Source organism: Sinohyriopsis cumingii, chromosome 9 (assembly GCF_028554795.1).
Source record: "Sinohyriopsis cumingii isolate HCF-2022 chromosome 9, ASM2855479v2, whole genome shotgun sequence".
Classification (NCBI taxonomy): Eukaryota; Metazoa; Mollusca; class Bivalvia; order Unionida; family Unionidae; genus Sinohyriopsis; species Sinohyriopsis cumingii.
In genome coordinates this window covers 50,094,095-50,116,553 of record NC_142969.1, presented here as the reverse complement: position 1 = coordinate 50,116,553, position 22,459 = coordinate 50,094,095, and the positions used below count along the sequence as shown (strand labels likewise).

General features: G+C 35.2%; 1 protein-coding gene across 5 annotated transcripts in view; it reads left to right on the top strand.

Moving 5' to 3' along the window:
- LOC149791795 (programmed cell death 6-interacting protein-like) overlaps window positions 1–22,060 on the top strand; it is a 59,107-nt gene extending 37,047 nt beyond the window's left edge. The window contains exons 16-18 of one of the 5 annotated variants that reach the window (XM_089970297.1): window positions 2,916–3,023; window positions 13,477–13,539; window positions 18,767–22,060. In XM_089970297.1, coding sequence (XP_089826423.1) covers window positions 2,916–3,023; window positions 13,477–13,539; window positions 18,767–19,053 — 458 coding nt within the window. In that variant the 3' untranslated portion in view covers window positions 19,054–22,060. Of the gene's footprint in view, window positions 1–2,912; window positions 3,024–13,476; window positions 13,540–18,766 lie in introns of all 5 variants that reach the window. The other 4 variants (XM_089970296.1, XM_089970295.1, XM_089970299.1 and 1 more) reach the window with 4 other exon arrangements.
- The last annotated feature ends 399 nt before the right edge of the window (window positions 22,061–22,459 follow it).

The window sequence follows — 22,459 nt, the reverse complement described above, 5'->3', positions numbered from 1 at the left end:
GCGTCTACCTCGGATGCAGGAGGTCACAAGTTCAGACCCCAGCCAAGTCATAGCAAAGACCAATAAAAATGATACCTGCAGCAGCCTCACTCGGCAATCAGCATTAACAGGTTAGTGTTAGGACTGTTCAGTCACATGTCAGTATAATGTGACTGGGTGAAATATGATGCTAAATGTCTGTGATATGATTTCTCAGTGGCTGACATCACTAAAAACTGCCACACTGCAGACAATATAGCGATACAACTGAAACAATTGTTAAAGCTATATTAAAAATCTAAATCACACACACCAATGTATACGGTACATTTGGGTTACGACCTATACGTCATTGCCCAGATAGAAAAGAAGTGTGGGGGCAACATTTAATAAAAGTGGGTGGATGTGGGTGCCATTGTGAACCATCTGGGTTTTTCTAAACAAAATTCCAGGAGGTTTGTGGGTTCCAGAGAATTATGCTTTGTCCCCAGTAATTTGAAGGGACATGTTGAAACCTTCATATGGGCAATATTCTATTTTTAATAATTGCATTTTTTTATTACATTAAATCATGTCAATAATTATGAATATATTCTGTTTTATTTGAACCAAATTTATGAAAAGTCATGCTGTATATAGTAAATTTAGTATATTTAAGTTTATATAAAATACTTTGGTAGAGGATTGCATTCTGTTTCTGTTTTTGTTGTTTTATTGCTTTTTGAGGTGAAGGTTTCCTGACAGATATGTTTGAGTGTTATTTTACTGCATGACATCGGTAAATTTGGTTGTTTGTGCACTGCTTGCATTCATCTGTACAGTTACATGCTTTTTCAAGTTAATCACAAATGTTAGCTTTTTAAATAAATGAACTTTTTTCTGGTCCAAGGAGCAAAAAAAAAAGTCATTTGTCAGCAACTACCCGAAATATAAATTACTCTATAATTTCATTATTTTTAAAATGCAACACAGGGGGCGGGGAATTGACGATGTGCATTTTGTAACAACTAAATTTGCTTTTCTTAAGACTCTTCATTTGGACTCACTCCAGTCCTTGGAAATTTTAATATTCCTAGGAGAAGCAGAATTTACTTTACTGTGGAATTAACATTTTCAGGGATTTGTTTAAAAATAGTGCTCCATGTTTTCAGTTTTTATTTGCACAAATAAATTGGGGAATTTTTCAGTGTTCATTTTCCAGACATTAAAGTTTGAAAGAAATTGAGTTAAAAACATTTTTTACAAATTGAAAACTTAGCAGAAATCAGTAAAACTGGTTGATTTTTTTCATAATTAATAATACACACAGATTACTAGCATTGTTCACTGCCTTTTTTAAGGGTTGGTTCTTTTTTAGATTTAGAACTAAACAAAGGGGAAACCACATATTAGGCAGGAAACATCTGTGTTTACAGGACAAAACTGCTCCAATCTCACAGTTGCTGAAAGTTTCAATCTCATAACCAGTCTGTATTTAAGAAATAAGTACTTGGAGAAAATATTGGAGGGGGGATGACGAACATGTTAATCAATAAAGACCAAATTCTGTAAATTAAAGAAAATGGTAATTTATCAGTGAAAATTGGTAAAAACTTAAAATGTGGAACACTGTCAAAATGAGAGATTGCAAGGTATATGCTATCTTACAAATCGGTCTCTGAAAAATGTATATGGAAGAATTTACTAATGTAGCTTTAAATTTTATCTAAATGTGTTTAACTTAATATATTTTCCATTATGAATCTGTTTGTTTGTATATCAATGAAAAAAAGAGTCAAGGTCACTAACAGAAAGAAGCAGGAACATTTTGCACTCTAACTTCTCTTCCAAACCATATACCTTTACCAAGTTCTATAAATGGCTTGCAGTTGTCAATTAGGTTTTAAAAAAGTGATTTTGGAATTAAAAGGTCAGAGGTCAAGGTAGCAATGAGTCAAAGAAGAAAAGTGGTTTCTGCTCAATATCTTTAGTTCTAGACTAAAAGTTCATTCACCTAACTTGGTGGATGGCACACACTTGAAACAAGAGAGACACATCTAGATTTGGGGGTAAATGATTCAAGTTGAAGGTTATGGTAAATTAAATAAAACTGTTTTTTGCACTGCATGAAATAAACCTATTGATTTTGAGGTGAAGAAGTTGAAAGTCACAAGCACTGTGGTGCAAAGAAGTGAAAAAGTTTATTTTATATTGTATTATTTTATGTTTTTGTTTATTTTAAATGGGATTTATGTTGCTGAAGTTTTTCACATTTCTTTATTTTTTAGATCTTTTAACGATAATTTTAATTGGCACTGTCGTCACTGTTTTCCTGATAATTTGTTAACTGCTAAAGCATACATACTGTTAAATAACTTCATTGCACACCATATAAAGGTACCCAATGTTTAAGATTGCTTTTAGATATGGGAAGAATACGCTCTAGGCGTATGGTTAGACATCTTAAAGGTCAAGGTCACTGACTCAGATAATAATTTGTTTTCTACACCATATTTTTACAATAAAATGTCATGAATGGTTTGTCTTTTAGGCAAGAAAATACTCATCCTTGTAGGATTAAAAAGGTCATGATGTCTAGGTCGCTGTGACCCATCGGTCAGTGTCGTTCAGAGTCAGCCATACCCTGCCCCTACATACAGTGCTTTGGATGGCATGTGATGGTACTCTTTTGTCTCAGCAAGTTTTGCACTTTGTTTACCATGAGTTTCCGCAGTTTCTTTGCACATTCAGTATTTCAGATTTGGTTTCAAAATCAACAAGTCGGTCTGCATTTCCTGGCTATCAAAGACCACACCCTCTCTAATACCCATATTTCTTATTTCATGTGTAAATTCTAAACAAAACAGCAACAAGACTGATTCATAATGGCAGGTATTTTAATACTAGAGTGTACATTCATGTGTACACTATTTTGTGTTTCTTTTGTTTTGAAGTAGAAAAAACTAATCCAGTCCCGCCGCCTCGACCACCACCACCAAAAGTTCCCACAGCAGCCTCTCAGGCTCCTCCCACATCAGGTCAAAGTTCAACAGCACCAGCTTATGGTATGGTATCATTTCATTCATTGCCTTTTTTGTTGCATATGTACACATCAGTAAGTCATTCTATAACTTCAGAGTGTTGCTTTTGCCAATGTACCACATGTCAATGTTGTATTCTTTATTGTTATAATTGTATCATACTGATTTTATAAACACATTCTATTTTAATAATGTCCACATTTCTCTTAGCAGGAGACCCACACAACTTCATTTTTGTTGAATCCATGACTGGAAAGCAAGACATGGTGGTCACTTTTCAAATGGTGGCAGTGTTGTTGTTTTAAACAGTTTGTGTTTAATGTTTGGTTACAGGTCTTAGTTGTTTATATTTATACAGGAATATATATATTATTTCTTGTATCCTGTTTATACTTAGTATGTTTGCATTGTAGAGCATTGAATTATTTTTTTCTCCATTAATTCAATGTTATTGGAACTTTACAATATTTCTTAATACAGAATGGTGTCATACCACAAGAAGATACCAAGATCATGGTGCTATGCACATGTGAAAAGCAGTTCTATTTTTAGCTCTACCAGTCATGGACCACAAGAGTTTATGGGGTGGTCTGTCCATCAGCACAATTTTATTATTGCTGCTTCTCCCTATCTACTATGATTACTGCCATAAAACATTACACATACATTAATCCCGCGGTCATGATGGTCCCAGTTGAAAATGGTTTCTGCCACCACAGTGGCCATCTTGAAATCTTGTTATTCCAGCTTTTGCTTGGTACTAAATAAAAATGGTGCCACTCAGACGTTCAGTTGGTCCATGGTTCTTACTAGTGTTTTCCTGGGTTCTTCTCCACCAGTTATACAGACTGTCATGTGTAGCATATTCTGTGCAGAAAATGGTATTAAACCCACAACAGTAACTGAAAGACTTTATGTCTTGTTGGTCCTAAACAAAACTTGTGGTGGTTTGAGGTGTAGCAGGGCCATGGAAGCCATCTTGAAAATCTTGTTCTTGCTATTCCTTCAAGTGAAAAGTCGTATTGACATAGGATTTTCACCAGAAGAATTTTTTGTCTGGTTGGCCTTGAATAAAAATGTTGCTGATCTTATAATCTAACATAGCCACCATGCCAGGCATCTTGAAAATCTTGTTGTTGTTTCCTCACATGAACAGAAAGTCATATTAACATGGGTTTTTTTGCCAGAAGACTTCTTTTATGTCTAGTTGGCTTTAAGTGAATATGTTGCAGATCTGATGTCTAATGTGGTCTCCACCATTGCCCTTCATAAAAATATTATTGTAGCTACTTATCCTGAATCGAAGGTTTTATTTCACCAGAAGACTTCTTATGATGTCTAGTTTGTCCTGAATGAAAAATGGTGTGGCTTGTACATCTAGTATGGCTGCTACAAAAAGAATATCCATCTTCAAAATTTTGCTGTTGCTATTACTCTTGAATGGTTTTCATTGAAAGGCTTTTTTTAATGATATCTAGCAATTTAAACTGATGCCAGCCTGTCTTCCAGTATGGCTGCTACAGTGGCCATTTTCAAAATCTTGTTATTTTTTTTTCTAGACAGTTCATAATATCAGCATTGTATTTTCACCAGAAGGCTTCCTAAATGTAAATGCTGCAAATCCAACATACATTATGGCATTTAGGGCCCCTAGTGACTGAGTGGTTGAAGACGCTTACCTTAACAGATCACTCTAACATCTCACATCTCACATCTGTCCATGGGGAGTTCAGATTTCACCTCAAGCAATGCCAGTTGTTTTCCTTGGGTTGTTGATTCTTCCACCACAGATATATTGGCCACCATGTGTAGCCTATCATATGGTGAAAAAAGGTATTAAATCCTACAAAACCAAACCAAGCCATCCTGGCAGCCATCTGGATAATCTTTTTAGTGTTACTAGCCACAAGAAGACTTCTTATAATGTTTTGTTGACTCGAAAATAAATTGGTGCTGATACATATTAAAGTCTTGTTGCTGCTCCTCATAAATGGAAAGTCAGTTTGACAACTTTTCATCAGAAGAGTTCTGTCTAGATGAAAATGATAACCTTGGTGGCCATCTTGAAAATATATTCTCTACTCCTCCTAAATGGATTTGTCTAAACTGAAAATTGTGCAAGTCTTATATGCAGTGTGCCTCTCGTGACTGCTGTCAATAAAATCTTGCTGTCACTAGTCCCTTTGAATTGACAGTCATATTGACATGTAGTTTTCAGCAAAAGACTGCTAATGATGTATATTGGTCCTAATTAAAAAAAAGATGCAGTTCAATAATCCAACATTTCCACCACAGCAGCTGATTTCAGAATCTTGTTATTGCTGAAAAATATCAGATGGTTTCAACAGTCAGCAGTTAAAAGGAAGAAATGGTCTTATTTTGAATTCTTAGAAATTCTTTTCTGCCAAGGTGAGTTTAAGGAACTTTTGTTATCTTTGATGTATTTATATATGGTTGTGTATTCCACTGGAATTAGAAAGCATGAAACTAGGTCGCGTCAGGAAATCTTTCAATTTTGATTATTTAATAAGCTCTTTGTTTTAATTGACAAATACCCAATTTTCATGTTGCAATTTTTTAGCATGGTGATGTTGGAATGTTGTCATAATGAAGGTTACTTTTGGTAACCAGCTTGTGCCTTGAAAAGACTTGTTTACTGTGAAAGATATTTTTTTTCATGTGTTGCATAAGAAGAGGAAATTAATATATTGTAGAATTATCCTAGATGTGTGTTTTATTAATTTGTTATACATTTAAATGGGGAAAGATGAACTCAGTATTTCCTGAGTGATACTATACTTCTAATTGCATGCAGTATTGCGCAGAAAACAAATTGTTGTTTCTCCTTTCATACATTTCCCTGATCGCATTATCATTTGGTGACAACTGCTCTGGTGGCCTAGTGGTTAGAGGTCGCAGGTTCGATCCCCGGCCGAGTCATACCAAAGACTTACAAAAATGGTATATACAGCTGCCTCGCTTGGTGCTCAGCATTAAGAATTTAGTGTTAGGACTAGTCAGCCTGGTGTCAGGATAATGTGACTGGGTGGGACATCATGCTACATGTCTGCGGCTTGATGCCCCAGTGCTAGACATCACTATAAACTGTCATACTGCAGACATCGTAGCGATATGACTGAAAAATTGTTAAAGCTACATTAAAAAATCCAAACCACACACACACCACACATCATTTGGTGATATAAGCCTTCTACCATCCAAATACAGTCCTACTAAAAGATGAAATTTGGCTCTTCTGCCTCCGCTGTCTACATCATATAGACAATAAGCAAAAACTCTTGCCCATTACATCCACTTGCCACAGTTAGATTTCCCAGTTTTCTGTAGAACAACCTAGTATGAGATACCTCCCATTAAATTCAAGTCAGATTTATGTTAAATTTGATCTGACTTTGCAGGTTATGGATTTAGTTTTATTAATAAACAGTAGAGGTGAGTATTGCCAGGAAAAAAGGTATTTCAGTTTATTGCAAAATAGTATGTTTGTGTTAAGTGTGTATCAATATGTAATGGTCATAAACAGCATTTATTATAATAATGTGTATCAATACATAATGGTTATTAAGAGCAGTTATGATAATGTTAATTTTGCCTATTTTTTACTTTAATAATGTTTAACATCCTTTTATGTAATAAACTCTGAACAAGAAAATAGAATCGTATTGCTATTTATTTCACCAAATTACCCACTTTATATAAAAATTTACACAAATGATTCAGCAAACAATATACCCATCAGCATGAATGAAAACTTCTACTAGCAGGAAACACAAATTTGCAGAAGAATTGCGGAATTATTTTGACTGATCAGAAGGGTCTTTCAGACAACAATCTGAAATGATTGAATAGTTCATATACTGCAGTTCACTCATGACAAGGAACAAAAAAAAAGTAAATATATGTAACCATAAATTATCACATTGACTAATGTCTTGCTTTGATTTGAAAATGAATGAATAATATAGGCATAGTAAGTTAGTAATATCAATTCCAGACCTTTGTTTAAATGGAAGAGACTAACAACTTTCGTTTGTTAATGGAATTTTACATGTGAGAAATGAGCATGATTTTATGTAATCTTGGACTTATAAACATATCTGGGATAATTTTCTTCTAGAAGTTGTATATATGGTACAAAATTTCAAGCACCGATGCCATGTTTAAGGATCCCTTGTTTGAAACAACACTATGGATTCAAGTCTTGAATGATGAAACTGGCAATGGCAGTAGTAATTGAAGGGACTCTTGGTGATGAAGATTGGTATTTAGTCTCTGCAACCCACATTCTCTGGTTGCCGACCTGAAACATTTGGTATGACTTTACTGGAATCTTCAGCTGTTGTCTCACATTGATGCACAGTAATGGTGGGCCGTAAATGATAGGTTAGTCATTCCATGTTTGTATTTGGTTTTGCATATATTACATGGCAACAGTATTGTCATGTATACTGGTGTCAAACACCCTTTTTAATATTGTAACTAGAAGTCTTTGCTGTTGTGTTGGATTCTTCATGATCTCATATTTAGAAGCTCCTATGTTGGTAATGAAGCTAGGCCTAATAGAAGACAGTTCCAGATGGTCTTAGGTAGTTGAAAAAAAAACTAGACCAGTATTTCAATATTTGTATCATGATATATAGCATCAGGCATTTTGTATTGCAGTTTACCAGTAAATCAGTATATACACTTAATAAACAGGTGGTAAATATATTTTTTTTAATTTTGCAGATATTTTGTGACTTGTTACTTTATTGGACTTGGTGATTTTTAAACCCCAGAGTGCAACAGGCTATCATTGATGCATGTTGTCATTGAAATTTTCATGCAAGCTGTCTTCAAATTAGTCAGTCTTAATAACTGATTTTATTTAGCAAATTAATAACACTCTGACTTGTTAATTTATCTTTTGTTTCAATTTTATTAAGTGAAGCATGTCAAATAAATGCAGCTATTGCGAAGAATTCCATGCTGGCGGACAACAGTCAAACCAGTCCTGTTGGCACCCTTACAGGGAGGTAAAAAAACAGACAAGTTTCTTCACCCCCAAAACCTCCAGTCTCCCAATGCAGACTTAACACTGGGTCCGTTTTTTGGACCTTGAAAAGTCTTGAAAAATGAATTGTTCCTTCAAGGCCTTGAAGAAACTTTGAAAATTCAAAATATTGTCTGGGTACCAAAAGGAATTAATAGTTTTCAGTTTACAGAATTAAATAAAAAAGAAAAGGAGGAGTAAATGAAAACAAACAAAAAACCCTCTTACTAAATTTGTGCCAGAACGGAAATTTTTCTACAGATGGACACTGCACAGTCATACATTTTGAACTTCCAATTGTATGAAGCCCACATGTAGCAGTGATTTAAATTTGAATCATGTGCATCGACATAGCTGGTTGCAGATTCCAACTTCGGTGGATAAATGAAGAAAAATATAAAATTTTGATTGAGACCTTTCTCAGAGAGCTTTGCAAAATGCAAATTATGCCAAAAGGATATTGATTTGCGTGCAGTGGGAGAGTGCTCCACGGTCACATGCAGCTGAAGATAATAAAAAAAGCTTTTGTAATGGCGCTTGATACAGGCAAAACAAGAAACCTTCAGCATGAAATTATTTTTGATGAAAGATGAATGTCTGTGAATGCAGAGATTCAAGTTTTAAATAGAAACTGTATATAGTCTTAATTATGAAATTAGTTCAATCCGGTTCAATTTTAGGATTGAGTGGAAATAGGCTGGACGATAATTGCAATAAACACGGTTAATTTAAAAATATAGAATACAGCTAAGCTGAGAGAATATTAATATATCTAATATGAAATAGTTTAAAATATCCATACACTGTTTTTAAATAAGCAATAATATTTTTAAAAAATTACATTTTTCTTGTTTATGGTGATAAGTGAAGAAGAAAGGAAGGTACTGATAAAGACATTGAGACAATTACAGCTGCTGCTGATGACAATGCATTAAAAGCAAAGCTCCATAGGAACATTTCCTTTACCATGACATCAAAATAATTTGAGGAAAAGTGAAAAGGACAAAATCGCTGAACTTGGAGCTCTTGAAAAACAGCATGATGACAAGTTACAGGAACTGAAAAATTCACTCTAATATATTTTGGACTTTGTAAATAGTGTAGTTTAGACAGAATAAACTGAAAATTTGTTCAGTGACTACATTATTCTAATGCCTAAATGTAGGATGTTTAATATTTATGGGAAAGACATCAATGAACATACTATTGACTTGTTTTTGTATTATTAGGAAAGACATCAATGAACATGCTATTGACTTGCTTTTGTATTAATAGGAAAGACATCAGTGAACATACTATTGACTTTTGTATTGATAGGGAAGACATCAACGAACATGCTATTGACTTTTGTATTAATAGGAAAGACATCAATGAACGTACTATTGACTTTTGTATTAATAGGAAAGACATCAACGAACATGCTATTGACTTTTGTATTAATAGGAAAGACATCAATGAACATAATATTGACTTTTGTATTAATAGGAAAAACATCAATGAACATGCTATTGACTTCTTGTTTTTGTTGTTTTTAAAAAAAATAAATTTGCAAGAAATGTTCTTTATATGGAGTAATAGTAAGTATTAACTTGTGTTTACATACAATTTCATTTATGTATCCTTTAAAATTAATGTAATAATGCACCTTGAAAAGCATGACTTTGAACCTTGAGAAACCTTCAAAAAAATTTTGAATGAAATATGCTACTAATCCTGTTAACACTCCCAGGTTCCTGAGACAGTCAACCAGTGATCACCAGACTCGAGCAGTTCTGATCCTGTTGGATCAGCCCATTTCCACAAAACGAGTGGGTGATGTGAGTCATGGGTGATATTTCCACGAAATGAGTGGGTGATCTGAGTCATGGGTGATATTTCCACGAAATGAGTGGGTGATGTGAGTCATGGGTGATATTTCCACGAAATGAGTGGGTGATCCGAGTCATGGGTGATGCCTTTGGATTTTGTTTATCCAACTCCCTATTTCTTCTGTCACATTGGGATAAGGATGATATTCTTCAGCAGAAGATACAATCGCTCATCAACAAACATGCATTGAAGATTGTATGAAAACCACAATATCCTGGGTTCTGTTCAGAACTGTTCCGTACCAAAAACACCAGCACCAAGTCGAGGCCAATCATAAACATTAGTCTCCTCAACAAATTCATTCTTCCACCAAGGATCAAAATGGAGATGGCAAAATCTGAAAGACTCTTCATTCAAAGGGACAAGTATGATATCAGTTTCAGTCTCACAGATGTATACTGTTTTGTTCCTATTTACCCAGTATCGTAAATGTTTCTCTCGTTTGCTTTCCAAAAAACAAAGTTTACCAGTTTAAGTCCTTCCCTTTAGTCCAAACATCAGTCTTTGGGTCTTTACCAAAATTGTGGATGTTGTCATCACCACTATAATCAACTTTTTCTATGGAAATGGCAGCTTATCTGGATGATCTCCAACAATAATATATGAATATATGGTTAGTTCTGTTCCCTTTAAGGGTAGAAATATTCTGCTATCCTGTTTGAATCATCATGGAGTTTTCTCGTCAACTTGGAAGAATCCAGCCTTCACCCAGCCCTGTGTTTTGTCCACCTGCGTGTGTAGTTCATAACCAATCTCAGCGTTGTAAATCAGCCTCTTGTCCACATCATATGGATTGTTGAACTTGTGGTCTGTTTCCATCACAATGTGGATTACATTGAGAGAGTTCTTGCAGGTCCTCATGTTATTCATTGCAGCAGCAGATTTGATCCGGCTGGGTCACTTTTATATGTACCCATTAAAAATGAATTTTCTGATCAGTGACATCCCTTGTCCAGTCAATGGACCAAAGGGTCATTGTGAGGTAAAATCATTCCTGTTTCGTTGGAGTAACCATGGTTTGCTCATGACATGAATTCCTCATGGAAAATCTCCTTCTGAAAGTGAAGGTATGTACAGACGCCAGCATTTACAGCTGGGGGGGAGGGGCACATAATGCTGGACTTCAATACAGTCAGCGGCAAATCACATCGGGATATTCCTCTTCACATTGTCCTCTTTGAAATGAAAGCTATCATAAATGCCTTACAGGTTACAGAAGAGCTGACTTGGCAAAAGGTCAGTACTGATTATGTCAGACAATCCCTTAAGAGTGACTTGCCTCCTCAAACAAGGGGGCACCAAACCAACTGCCCCTTGCTTGTTAATTGCAAAGTTTCTTCATTGACACCACCAACTTCAGATCAACATACAAATCAGACACATTCTCAGTACACTTTTTTCTTGACAGGTGTTCTCTCCAAAACAGGTTATCTGTACGAAATGGTCCCTTCATCCTTTTTACTGAGATTTTTGTGGTTTTGGGGTTACTGATGACCTGCCTTTTTGCATAAAGTTAGAACCACAAGTTGCCTATCTTCTCACTGGTTCCAGACCCAGTAGCTTGGGCCATGGATGCACTGTCAGTTATATAGACCTGTGGGTCTTTGCTTACCCTACACTGTCAATAACACAGAAAATCAGGGGTCAGACATGCAGGATGCTTCTGATAGCCACCCTCAGATGTGACAAGTCCTGGTTGAACAGTCTGTTTGAGCTAGCAATAGACCTACCCAGGAAGATTGTGGCCAGATGGAATCTTCCCAAGCAACCATTTGCAGGCATTCCAGCCCTGCCTGGACCATGTTTGCTTTTTGCCTGGCTCTTGTTAGAATAGCCTTGTGAGAGAAAGAATTTAAGCCTTCAGTTGTGGAAAGAATCTTGAGAGCAAGAAGGTGCTGTACTCAGAAGTCTTGTGCTGGAATGTGGCATGATTTCAGGGACTGGTTTGGAGTCAGTAACATCATCTGAATGAATGTCTTAATCCCTCAACTAGCAGACTTTTTTCTTTGGCTTTACATGCAGAAAAAATTGGCACTCATTACCATCGAAATCTATTGCCCCATGATGTCTGACATATTCACACACCAGGACAAAGGCGATATTGTTCATGATAAGATCTATCTAGCCAATTTTGATATGAATAGACCCAAATGTCTCACCCTGTTACAAAATTAAATGTCCTGGATCTTAACAGAGCTCAATTCAGAGAAATTCAAGCATGTAGCCCAGACCTTGCTAAAAGCTATTGTCATACAGAACCTGTTTTCTCCTAGACTTAGTATCAGCATGCATGGTGGGTGAGTTGCATGCCTTTTATGTCAACCCAAAACATCTCACTTCTTATCAGATGGTTCAGTGATCCTCATGACATATCCAGGCTTTATAGCCAAGACCTGATTAGTTCTTAAGTTGGTTGGCAATCAGAGTTGCCACATACACCCTCTTACCTTTAGATAAGTTGAGAACAGCGGCCATGCACTATCCTGTCCGTGCCCTCAAGCACTAACTGAAATACACGTAGACAAGTAGAGACAAGCACAGAAATAGGATGTCACCTCTCAAGCCCTATCTTCATGAAATTAGAACGATCTCTGCAAGTCTCACATTCAAACACAATGTTTTGGCCTAAGACATCATAGAATCTGTTGGCTGGCATACAGAGTCAACGTTCTAGAGTTTTTAATCTCAGAAATTTGTTTCACAGAAACAAAACCTGAATCTGGTGTGTCCTGTGACTGACCACCAGAACCAATCAAACATCTTAGATTCATTTTATTTGCCAGTTTGTTTTGATGGTAAGATTTCAGTAATTATCTTCTTAGTCTGCTAGTGTGATCACAGATCGTGTTACCATAGGCTGTGTTACTTAAAATAGGAGAGTGAGTCATCATTCACATAGGTAGGGATATAGGTGGAATGATCAGAAATCCCTCCTGTTACCTGTTCTAATGTTTTTCTTGTTGTGGGTTTAGTGACATTGTTCAGCACATGATAGACTTTACATGGTGGCCAGTATAACTGATGGCCAAGCCCAAGCCTTGAACCCACACAGAGGTGAGATGGCAGTAATTGGTAAATACAAGCAGCTTGGACCACTTGGCCACCCAGTACTCATTTCCAAATGTTAATTTGATCAAAGAAAATATTAAAAGGAAAAAGCAACGTTTTCTAGTAAATTATATTTCTCCAAGAATAATTATCCAATCATGTTACCTAAAGACCCTCCCAGCCACCCCATAATACAAGTATCTTCGTTGATTCTTTGCTCAGCCAAAAAAGCTGACAAGTGGTGCAAGCGGAGGTAATGCACAAGTTACTTCCCTTTGTCTATATGAGCTTGACAGAGAAGTCTAATTTTACTCTTTTAGTAGGGCTGGATTCAAGGATGTAACAGTCTTATATTCACCAGTGTTAATGTGTTTGGGTAGGTATTCTTGGAGAAAAATAGATTTACTAGAAAACAATTCATCCCTCGGCTTATGTTCAATGTATTCATCAGATCATCATTATAAACCATCAGTTTAATTTATTTAAATACCTTGTTTTATTTTCCAGGAGCCACCTACCAGCCACCAGCCTCTTCACAGCCCCAGCAGCCACCACAACAAAACTATGGTGGTTAGTATAGATTAGGCAATCTTAACAGTGTTTCATCAGTGTTTGAACTCACAAAAGCCACTAAATTTTTATAACACATTTCCCAAGAGACAATTCATATTTGGCAACAATAAACTACCTTCATTTTCCATGATATTTGATGAACATGTTTACCTTAAGTAGGCCAGAGGTATCTACCTTAAAAGACCATACATTTGTGCCTTAAAAGTTCATACCTATGTACTTAGAGAAGGCCAAAAGGTCTGTACCTTAAGAAACTCAGAGGCATGTACCTTAAGAAGGCCATAGGTATGTATCTTACAAGGTGATCCATATGTATCTTACAAGGCCATAGGTATGTACCTTACGAGGGCCATATGTCTGTACCTCATGAAGACCATAGGTATGTACCTTAAGAAGGCCATAGGTAAGTATCTTACAGATTGATCAGTATGTATCTTACAAGGCCATAGGTATGTACCTCAGGAAGGAAGGCCATATGTAGACAAGGTAAATTCCTATTCCTTTGTTTGTGTTATGTCTAAGTGGGCTTTCAAAAGCACATTGGCTGATACTTTTTTGTCTTGTCTAGACATTATGGTTTATTCTCAGACACAGAGCAACCACCCATTCATCTGTGTCAACCGAGATAACATGATCATTTTTGCAGCTGACGATGCTCTGGATTTCCTTTCGAGATGCCAACATTGGTTTGCCGATGGCACATTTCGAGTCAGCCCGAGATACGATCAACTCGACACGATACATGGCTTTTTCAATGGCGAAGTTTTTCCTGCAGTGTATGCATTACTATCCGAAAAAAAACGAACAAGCATATCAGCAACACCTTCAAGAAATTCTCACCTTGCACACCGGTTTAGATCCAGTTACTGTTGTATTTGATTTTGAATTGGCAGCAATTTGAGCTTTTCAGAATATATTTCCGATGGCAACAGTAACTGGATGTATATTTCACTTCGGTCAGTGCGTCTGGAGGAAACTGCAATCAGAAGGTTTTTCAGAACGTTATAGAGATGAACCTGATTTCATGCTTCTTGTCAAGCGTCTTCTCGCTCTAGCATTTATTCCAACAGATAGCGTCATAGAAGTCTTCGAAATTCTGACCGCAGATCCAGCATACCGGAAACTGAAGTAATATGTGATTACATGGAGGACAACTTCATCGGAAGACCAAGGAGAGGAAGAAGAGGTATACCAAGATTCGCAATTCAATTGTGGAACCAATATTCTAGATGCATCGATAACCTACCTCACAGCAACAATGCACTCGAGGGTTGGCACAGTGCTTTTAACAACATTGTTGGTTTTGCCCATCCGACCGTCACAAAATTGGCGCGAAAACTACAACAGGAACAGCATAGCACTCAACTTCAGCGTTGAGTCAAATGGAACTGGGAACAACAACCAGAAAGAAGAAAACATATGTTAGCATCAACGAAGCACTTCGCACCTTAGTGGTCGATTACAATAACCGAGATCCAGTTACATATTTGGGAGATATTGCTAGAGTGCTCAATATAAATGTTATCTGACTGCGACTAGTAAAATCTTGTCTGTTTTTTTTTAAATTTCGTATTAATAAAATTGTAGTCGTACCATTTTGTCGATACCATTTAATCCTAGTACCATTTTGTCCCATACCATTTTGTCCGTACCATTTTGTCGGCACCATTTTATCCATACCAATTTGTCCAGTACCATTATGTCCACTTAACATTTTGTCCATACCATTTTGTCCGCTACCATTTTGTCCGGCCACCCCTACTATAGCTTAGAATTATAATTCATTCTGTAGTTTTTTTGTTGTTGAAGTAGGTGTCAGTGTTGTTTTGGATTTAGTTTCATTTCTCTAACACTATTATATGTACATTTGGTGACCTGATGGATGCCTTTATCTTGAAGAGTACTACTCATCTCAAACAAAAGTTGGTCACAATGACATCCTTTAAATGCTCTCATGTATGTGTGGGCATGTATATACATACCATTTCTTATACTGTTGCATGCAGATTCGTGAGTGGGTTGGTGGTTCTTTCCGGGGGTTTCCCGGGTTCTTCCTCCACCATTTATACTGGCCGCCATGTGTAGCCTATCTTGTGCTGAAAAATGGCGTTAAACCCTATAACAACAACAACAAAAAGCAGATTCGTGAAAATTGATATGAGAATTTTTCTGGGAAAGAGCTGCTGATTACTAGCCTGTCACAGTGATCTACATATCTTGCTGTTAAGATTATGATACATTCTCGAATTGTGCATCACCAGTAATGGCATTCTGGACAATGCACACCAGAGCCAGACACTTCTTATCACAATAAATAAACCTGTAGAACTGACATGATGTTGGCTGGAGCACCAGATGTTATCATTTTAAGATAATGTTCTCTACTGAGATTTTATCATTTCAAGATCTCTTTTAAGATATCATCATTTCAAGATAATGGTCTTTATTCAGATATCTTTTCAAGATAATGGTCTCTGTTCAGATATTGTCACTTCAAGATAATGGTCTCTGTTCAGATATTGTCACTTCAAGATAATGGTCTCTGTTCAAATATTGTCACTTGAAGATAATAGTCTTTATTCAGATATCTTTGTTTCAAGATAATGGTCTCTGTTGAGATATAATTTCAAGATAATGGTCACTATTGAGATATTGTCATTTCAAGATAAAAGTCTATTGAGATATTGTCATTTCAAGATAATGGTCTCTACTGAGATATTGTCATTTCACGATAATGGTCTCTACTGAGATATCATTTCAAGATAATGGTCACTATTGAGATATTGTCATTTCAAGATAAAAGTCTATTGAGATATTGTCATTTCAAGATAATGGTCACTATTGAGATATTGTCATTTCAAGATAATGATCTCTATTGAGATATTGTCATTTCAAGATAATGGTCTTTATTGAGATATCATGTCAAGGTAATGGTCTCCAATTATTGTCCTCTCAAGATAGGGTCTCTATTCAGATAGTCATCTCAAGATAATGATCTCTATTCAGATGTCATCTCAAGGTAATGGTCTCTATTCAGATATCATCATCTCAAGAAAATGGTCTATTCAGTTGTCATAATTTTAAGATAGGGTCTCTATTCTGATATCATTTCAAGATAATGGCCTCTATTCTAATACCATTTAAAGTCTTTATTCAGCTATTGTCATTTAAAGATAATGGTCTCTATTCAGATATTGTTATCTCAGAATAATGTTCTCTATTCAGATATTGTCATTTAAAGATAATTATCTCTATTCAAATATTGTCATCTCGGATGGTCTCTGTTCAGATATCATCATTTCAAGATCTCTGTTCAGAAATTTCAAGATAATGATCTCTATTCAGATATTGTCATCTCAAGATAATGGTCTCTGTTCAGATATCATTTCAAGATAATGGTCTGTATTCAGATATCATTTCAAGATCTGTATTCAGATATCATTTCAAGATAATGGTTTTTATTCAGATGTCATCATTTCAAGATCTCTATTCAGATATCATTTCAAGATAATGGTCCCTGTTCAGATATCGTCATTTCAAGATAATGGTCTCTATTCAGATATCATTTTAAGCTCTCTATTCAGATATCATTTCAAGATAATGGTTCCTATTTAGATATCATTATTTCAAGATCTCTCTTCAGATACCATCATTTCAAGATAGGGTCTCTATTCAGATATCATCATTTCAAGATTCCATTCAGATATAATCACTTCAAGATAATTGTCTCTATTTACATCTCAAGATAATGATCTGTATTCAGATATCATCATTTCATGATAAGGCTTTTTATTCAGATATCGTCATTTCAGGATCATGGTCTCCATTCATATATCATTTCAAGATAAAGTTTTGTCAGTATAGCATCATTTTTTTCCATGAGAGAAGTAAGATTTTGTATGCTCCAAGTTGTTGCTTTGAGTTTGCCACAAAGTTACCACATTGCATTGTAAAATTTTGAAGTGTTTTGTATATCTAGTGTACCAAAATATGACTGCACTGTGGAATTTCTATTCTGATTTATCAGCTTTAGTCGGGTCAAAGTGGCTCAGCAGTTAGTTTGTTAGACTCCAGACATAAAGAGTGCAAGTTCAAATCCTAATATCAGATCTTCCATTGAGGGGTACTGTAATAGGTCCCAGGGCAAGGCACTTTACTCCAGTAGCCTTGGGACTTAAAAAAAAATATTCAGATGTCACTGTGTAATGGAACACCAAGTGTTCATTCAGTTCTGTACCTACCAAGTTTTTAGAACACCCAAGCAATTATGTAACTTAGTAATTACCAATTATTTACTGTTGTTTGCTTTTATATCTCCTGTTCAGTTTATTTATTTTCCATTACACTAATAAGCATTTGATTTATTTCTTAATTGTACATGTCTTTTAAGTTCCTTCCTTAAGAAATTTAACCCCTTGCATCATTTTTAAAATGCATTACACTACCAGACATGAGCTGCTTCAAGGCAAAAGTCAGTTGATAACTGCACTATCCTCTAAACTTTCAGCATGCTAAATCCAGTTATTTTAGAATTTAGTATAGCATTTTGATCATGTTTGGTGTTTTTTTTTTAAATGTAGTGCTCACATAGAAACTACATAGAACACATCCTTTTAGTCTAATATTGCTTTGTTGAATAAAAGTAGTTACAGGTCATGTAGCTACATCAGGGTTCTTATGGTCTTTGAAGGTCTTTAACAGTTTGGAAAAATGAGGTAGCATTTTCAAAGCCTTGAAAGTTTGGGAAAATCAAGCAGATTTCCCTGAGGTCTTTAAAAGTCTTTGAAATTTGAAATAAACCCAAACATTTTAATTTCGTTCCATAATCACAAATAAAATTGTCCAAGGTTGTTATATTTGGATGTAGTCGAGTTTTTTGGTTTTTTCTTTGATTATTTATAGCTTGAATTTCATCATTAAACAGTATTGTAGTATTTTGCATCCATTGTTTTCTCGTAAAACATAACTTGTATAAAAAAAATGTTAGCAAAAATAGGTTCTGGAAATCTATGATTGTGGTCTTTGAAAGTTTGTGAAAAGTCTTTGAATTTATCATTCAGAATTCTGTATGAACCCTGTAGGTTGTGGAACTTTAGGCCATGTAGCTACAGGCCATGTAAGCTATAGGCCATGTAGCTACAGGCCATGTAAGCTGTAAGCCACATAGCTACAGACCATGTAGTATACATCTTTTCAGAAGTTTCAGATCTATTTCTTATTCCAGCAGGATATTACCAGGCCCCTTATCCACAGAACCCTAGCTTCCCAATGCCTCAAATGCCTGCTGGCTACAATACATACAATCCATTAATGAGCAGTACCTATGGACAGGGCTATCCAGGGCAACAGCAGTATCCAGGACAACAGCAGTATCCAGGACAACAACAGTATCCAGGGCAACAGCAGCAGTTTCCTGGGCAACAGCAGTATCCAGGGCAACAGCCATATCCTGGGCAACAGTATCCTGGATACCCATCAGCACCATATCCACAGACAACACAGTGGCGTTAATAGTTACTATCCTAATTCATATCCTTTTGCTTTAAATATTTACTAAATTCCTGTCCAGTTTTTGGTGGGCTTCTTGCACTATAGCTGCTGTGTCACCCAAATTTTGTTTTAGAGACTCTTAATTAAATTATTATGATGTTCAGCAAATAAGTATGATTTAGTAAATGGAAAGAATTTTTTTATACAACTGTAATAACAGTACACTCTATAATGCAATTTCACACAGCTTGATCTTACAATTATTACTATCAGTGAACTCTTTAGATCAGCATAGAACAATTTTGGAAAGTTTCTCCCAATCCACCCACCCACCATTTCATTTGAAATAAAAACAGTTTTTGCTCCCGTCATTGTTGAAAAAAGTCTTTAGATGTATTTTTTGTTTCATATAATCAATCATATGCTTCCTAACAAAATGTGTTTGATTGAATACATGGATATTGATGCTCTACCTGTGATTTTTGCAACAACTTTGTATCCATTTATGCTTTCAGTTTGGAATTCATACATTTCCAGTGGACTTGGAAACTCATTATGTATGGTTTTTCATGAATTTTACTTAAAAATATACATTTCAAATTCAGTTTTATACAAAATGGACACTAATTGTTCAAATTCAGTTTTATACAAAATGAACACCAATTGTTCAAATTCAGTTTTATACAAAATGGACATTAAATGTTCTAATTGAGTTTTGTATATTAATTTGTTTGTGTCCCATAATGTAACAATATTGATGGCTGTATGCTATTTTTGTGTATAAATTGTACGTGCATGTGCTTGTCAGATGTGGAAAAGTGTGATCTGTACTAAGATTGACTATTTTTTTACTCGACATTGTCAAAAAAATGAAAGAAAATCAGTGTGAGGAATTTAATATCTAAAAATGCCTTATGTAGAGACATTTCCTGTAGTTAAGCTTTCTAAGATTTATGGTTTTGAGAATTATGTGTTTATTGACTGAAGGGGGAGGCAGTTTTGTAAGTTTAATGTCATAAAAATTTTAAATACCAAAGTCACTTTGAGGTTAAAATTCTGTTACACAGTTTTGATCTTTGAGTAAGGTTTCATTTTTATTGAAAAGAATTTCTGAGGTTTTCCTCACTGTTTATCCTGGTTATTTAAAAAAAATAGACCTTGTATATCTTTGGTATTGTTAAAATAAATTTTAATTTCTTTTATTTTTGTGTATGATGGATGAGGGCAATTTTGATTATAGATTATACAGCGTGGCCTTGTTTTATATTTGCACCTCTCAAACAATTGCTAGCTCTACTTGGTCATTTTCACTTCCTTAACTTCCAAGGTAAATTTGAAAATAAACCAGCCAGTAACTTTTTTTAAAACTTTACATTTTTAACTCCTCCTTAGCACTTTTGGTAGCTGGTATTGTCTAATTTACCACAACTTATTTTCCCTTATTTAATAACTGCTAAAGTTAATGTAGTTTGGACTAGTTCAGGCTCAGTTGGGTTTTTTTTAGCACATGGGAGCAGCCATTTCTATCAGCTGTCCGCTTTAGATAGCGCATAGTTTCCATACTTGTCACATGTAAAGAAATTTTAGTCCCAGTACATGAAAGTAGCCTAGAAGTTGGCATGTTGCCAGTGTAGCCAACTTCACCTTATAATTCCCTTTAACAGAAGTACATAATAACTGTAGAGTGGAACTGAAGGTTATACTATACATACACCGACACCCCCCCACAAAAAATATCAGAAATAGCACTACATTGAATTTGCCCCATGTGACATTACGAGATATACAGTATTGCACTTGCAAGATTTGACATTCATTTTCCTTTTGATTTCTATAACACATGTGGGCATTAAATCAATAGTAATTTATTACATTGTAAAGGTGTCACAGAATTCCAATGTTCACTTGTAAATTGTTGGTTTCTTCTGTTGTTTTTAATGGCTTAAATCGGTGATGTGTATTTGAATGGCTTAAATCAAACATTTAACATGGTATGGCATTAATTTAAAGAAATACTGACTTTTGTTTTTTAAGACAAAGTGGCTTATTGTTATCTTTAGTTTAAACAATTTTATGCAAGGCAAAATTTAGATCAAATTTCTTTTTGTGTGTCATTACTGAGTTTTTCTGTTGAGAGAAATGCACACAAGTGGTTGTTACCGAATAGTAATAAACCTCAAATTTTAAAGTGCTTTATCCTTGAATTAAGATTTTTCTTAAGTCATGCTTATTGTTATTAGCTGCATTTGTATTATTATTAATTTGCTGTGGTAAAAGTACAACATACTTAATAAGCAATTATCAGCAAATGTATGTGTAGATGTTTATACTTGATTAAGCAATTACCTGGAAATGACCATATAAATGTTTATACTTGATTAAGCAATTACCTGGAAATGACCATATAAATGTTTATACTTGATTAAGCAATTACCTGGAAATGTACATGTAGATGTTTATACTTGATTAAGCAATTATCTGGAAATGACCATATAAATGTTTATACTTGATTAAGCAATTACCTGGAAATGACCATATAAATGTTTATACTTGATTAAGCTATTACCTGGAAATGACCATATAAATGTTTATACTTGATTAAGCAATTACCTGGAAATGTACATGTAGATGTTTATACTTGATCATAGAAAACAATGTACATAGTATGTCTGCAGTAATCATGCTAAATTTACAGGATAATTAGTAAATATAACATATTGCCCAGTTTTTTTTAGGGACATACATGCATAAAGTGGTGTAGACAATTCACATTTTATGTTATTTTTTTAAATTAAATTACATGTGTGCTGGAAATAATTGTTTATACTTTCACTAGTCTTTCTTTGTACAATGTTTATAATTTTCACTATTTTGTCAGCATACATTCTGATAATTGTAATCTCTCATACGGTGTATAAAAAGATAACATTTATTTTGTCACTGTCTGAAACCATGATTTAAGACAGATAATTGTTTGAATATGCAACAGTTTCAAATAATGAGTAAATATACATTGTTCTTCAAAAAAGTGTTTTTGTATATGCTTTTTTTTTGTTCATAAGAGGGGCCCCAAGTGGCTGAGTGGTCTAAAGCGCTTTCCGTTACGGATCACTGCCATCTCACCTCTGTCTGCATGGGTTCGAGTTTCGGATTCAGCCATTGTGGGTATGTGAGAAAGCTTGCCAGTAGCTTCTCGTGGGTCGGTGGTTCTTTCCGGGTTTTCCCGGGTTCTTCCACCACCATTAATACTGGCTGCCATGTATAGCCTATCGTGTGCTGAAAAATGGCGTTAAACCCTTCAACAACAACAACATGTTCATAAGAATACAGTTGTACCTTATTGAGTTAGAAAATGTCTTACATTTTCTTATAACAAATATAGAACAATTTGCCAGAAGGGAGATATAACCATACCTGTTAACTAGTC